Source organism: Micromys minutus (genome assembly GCF_963924665.1).
Source record: "Micromys minutus genome assembly, chromosome: 21".
Lineage (NCBI taxonomy): Eukaryota > Metazoa > Chordata > Mammalia > Rodentia > Muridae > Micromys > Micromys minutus.
In genome coordinates, this window is record NC_137956.1 from 31,308,211 (window position 1) to 31,310,642 (window position 2,432).

General features: G+C 56.0%; 1 protein-coding gene across 1 annotated transcript; it reads right to left on the reverse strand.

Moving 5' to 3' along the window:
• Positions 1-929: 929 nt before the first annotated feature.
• Positions 930-1,652, reverse strand: SOX14 (SRY-box transcription factor 14; the record flags this gene model as incomplete). The annotated part of the gene is made up of 1 exon (XM_080934297.1): positions 930-1,652. The coding sequence occupies one exon, from the start codon at positions 1,650-1,652 to the stop codon at positions 930-932; it is 723 nt and encodes a 240-aa protein (XP_080790423.1).
• Between the last annotated feature and the right edge of the window lie 780 nt (positions 1,653-2,432).

Below are 2,432 nucleotides of genomic sequence, written 5' to 3' on the forward strand. Positions count from 1 at the left end.
GCTTCACCCTCGAGGTACTGCCAGTCTGAAGAAGACCCCTTCTCCTTGACCCTAAGCTTCCTTACTTGATTTTATGCGCATCAAAGGTTACTTTTTGCAGTGACAGATTGTCTTTATTCAAAACGTCTTTGTTCAACAAATGAACAGAGGAACGAGGGGGAAAAATCCTTCTAGGTACATTTCCAAGACATTGTCAAAACATTTTATGACCATGTAGGATGTTTTATTAAATTATTATTTTAAGGTTTTGTCCACTTTCTACTTCCTGACTTCATTACCTGACATTCTGTCTAACAGTAAACTTAGGTGGTACTGCGGTACGCAAGGTGAGAAGCCATGTGGCTCCTTTTTTGTTTTCTCTTTATCGAAGCAAACGCGACCTTAGTATGGTTTTAAACAGAAAGGTTTCCCTTCCTGAAGTTTCAAACTTTTAAGCCTTTCACTCCCCACAGAGGAAGAGCAAATAGTACCTAGCTGTGTCTGATGGCACAGCACCAAGACTCAGCTCTTTTCTTCAGTGGGAAAGGAAAAATATATATACGCATATTCTAGATATAATACCAGGGACTGGGAGTTCCGAGTCCAAAGCCTATCCGCGGACAGTGAGGGGGACGTAAATAAAGCAAAACTGCCTACTTTTTTTTTTTTTTTGTCCAAAGGGGGTACAGTCGGAGATTTGCTTTGGGAAAGTCGGGAGAGGGGAAGATGTGTAGCTTTCTAAACGTTTGAAAATTTCCGGCACGAGTCTGTGCCTTGGGTCCAGGATGACGGCCCCTCCCTTCCCCTTGGAAGAGAGAGGCAGAGTCTGGGTTGGGCAAGGGGCAGCGGCAGGCCTGACCCAGAGGCATCTGCAGGCCAGACTAGGTGCAAAGGAAAGGATTCAGATCTCTGCTTCCACACCACCCTTCAGGTCCGGGCCAAGCTGGGGGTTACATGGCCGTAGCGTGGGCTGACGAATAAGGGTCTATGCCAGTCTTAGTCATGCCCGGGAAGAGGATGTAGGCGACAGGGGGCTGCAGGGTAGAGGCAGACCAGGCCGTACAGTTACAGGGCACCACGTAGCCCGGGTTGGTGGGGGACGGGTGCGTGTGCGTGTGCTGGCTGGGGCAGCTGAGACTGCCGAAGGCGCCGTTCTGATAGCCCAGGGTGGACGCGTAGGGCAGCGCGCTGGTGGCCAACGTGTGGGGCACTTCACCCATCTTCTGGATGGCACTGGAACTAAATTGCGCAGGGTCCAGCAGGGAGTAAGGCGCCGAGGCCGGCGGCAAGAAGGCCCGGGCTTTCTCGGGCGCGCTCAGGAGGCCGTCGGAAGCCCCCACGGGCAGGCCGGCCGCCTTGAGCGGGTCCGTGTCGCCCAGGTAGGGCAGGGGGAAGACATACCTGTCCTTCTTGAGCAGGTTCTTTGGCTTGCGCCGTGGCCGGTACTTGTAGTCGGGGTGCTCCTTCATGTGTTGGGCGCGCAGCCTTTTGGCTTCGTCGATGTAAGGCCGCTTCTCTGCCTCGGACAGGAGCTTCCATTCGGCGCCTAGGCGTTTGCTGATCTCCGAGTTGTGCATCTTGGGATTTTCCTGGGCCATCTTGCGCCTCTGGCCCCGGGACCATACCATAAAGGCATTCATGGGCCGCTTGATGTGGTCTGAAGGTTTGGACATGGTCCCGGCGAGGCGGGCGGGGGCGGGGAATGCAGGGGCTCTGCAGGCGAGCCTGGGCGCGGTTGACCGTCTGTCTTTCTGTCCGTCCTGAGCCCGGGACTCTGAACTCCCCTTGTCTCGGAGCCGCAGAGGGGAAATCAGAGAGAAGAGCTGACCCTGCAAAGTTTTCAACTGATCATGCCAGTCCCAGCCCCCAGGCAGCCCCCAGGGGGCCGAAGGATAGGAAGGGCTGCGGGGAGGAGAGGGTTCTCGGCCTGGAGTCTTTGGGCACCAGAGATTGGGGCCCAAGTACCAGAGTCTTGGGATTAAGTGGCTAGGTAATTTTCTGGCGAGGGCAGGAGGCTCCTCCTTCGCTCCCTCTTCACCTTCGCCTTCTCTCCTTCCTGTCTTTCCCTTGGTTTCTCTGTCCGTGGCTCCCCCCCTCCCGTGGCTTTCCGGGCGCTGCTTTGCTTAGCACTGCACCTGGCCGAGAATGCGGGGAGGCTGGTGAACTGCAGCCAAAAGCGGCGAAGTTCAAAGGCGAGGTGGGCCGGGACCGCACGCACTCTGACATAAGCGCGGGGCGGCGACTCCCCAACCTGGGCTCCAATCAGCAGCAGGGAAGGCGAAGGGGGCGCACCTGCCAACTCTCGAGTAGTGGAAACCGGGAGCGTCCCTGATGGGGGCGGGGAGAGGTATGAGGGACCGAGAGACCGCCACCGTGAACAGAGCGGCTAGCTAGCTCAGGACTCCGCGGCTCACATTGTCTCTAGTACTGTCAAAAATTAAAACTCTTCGTGA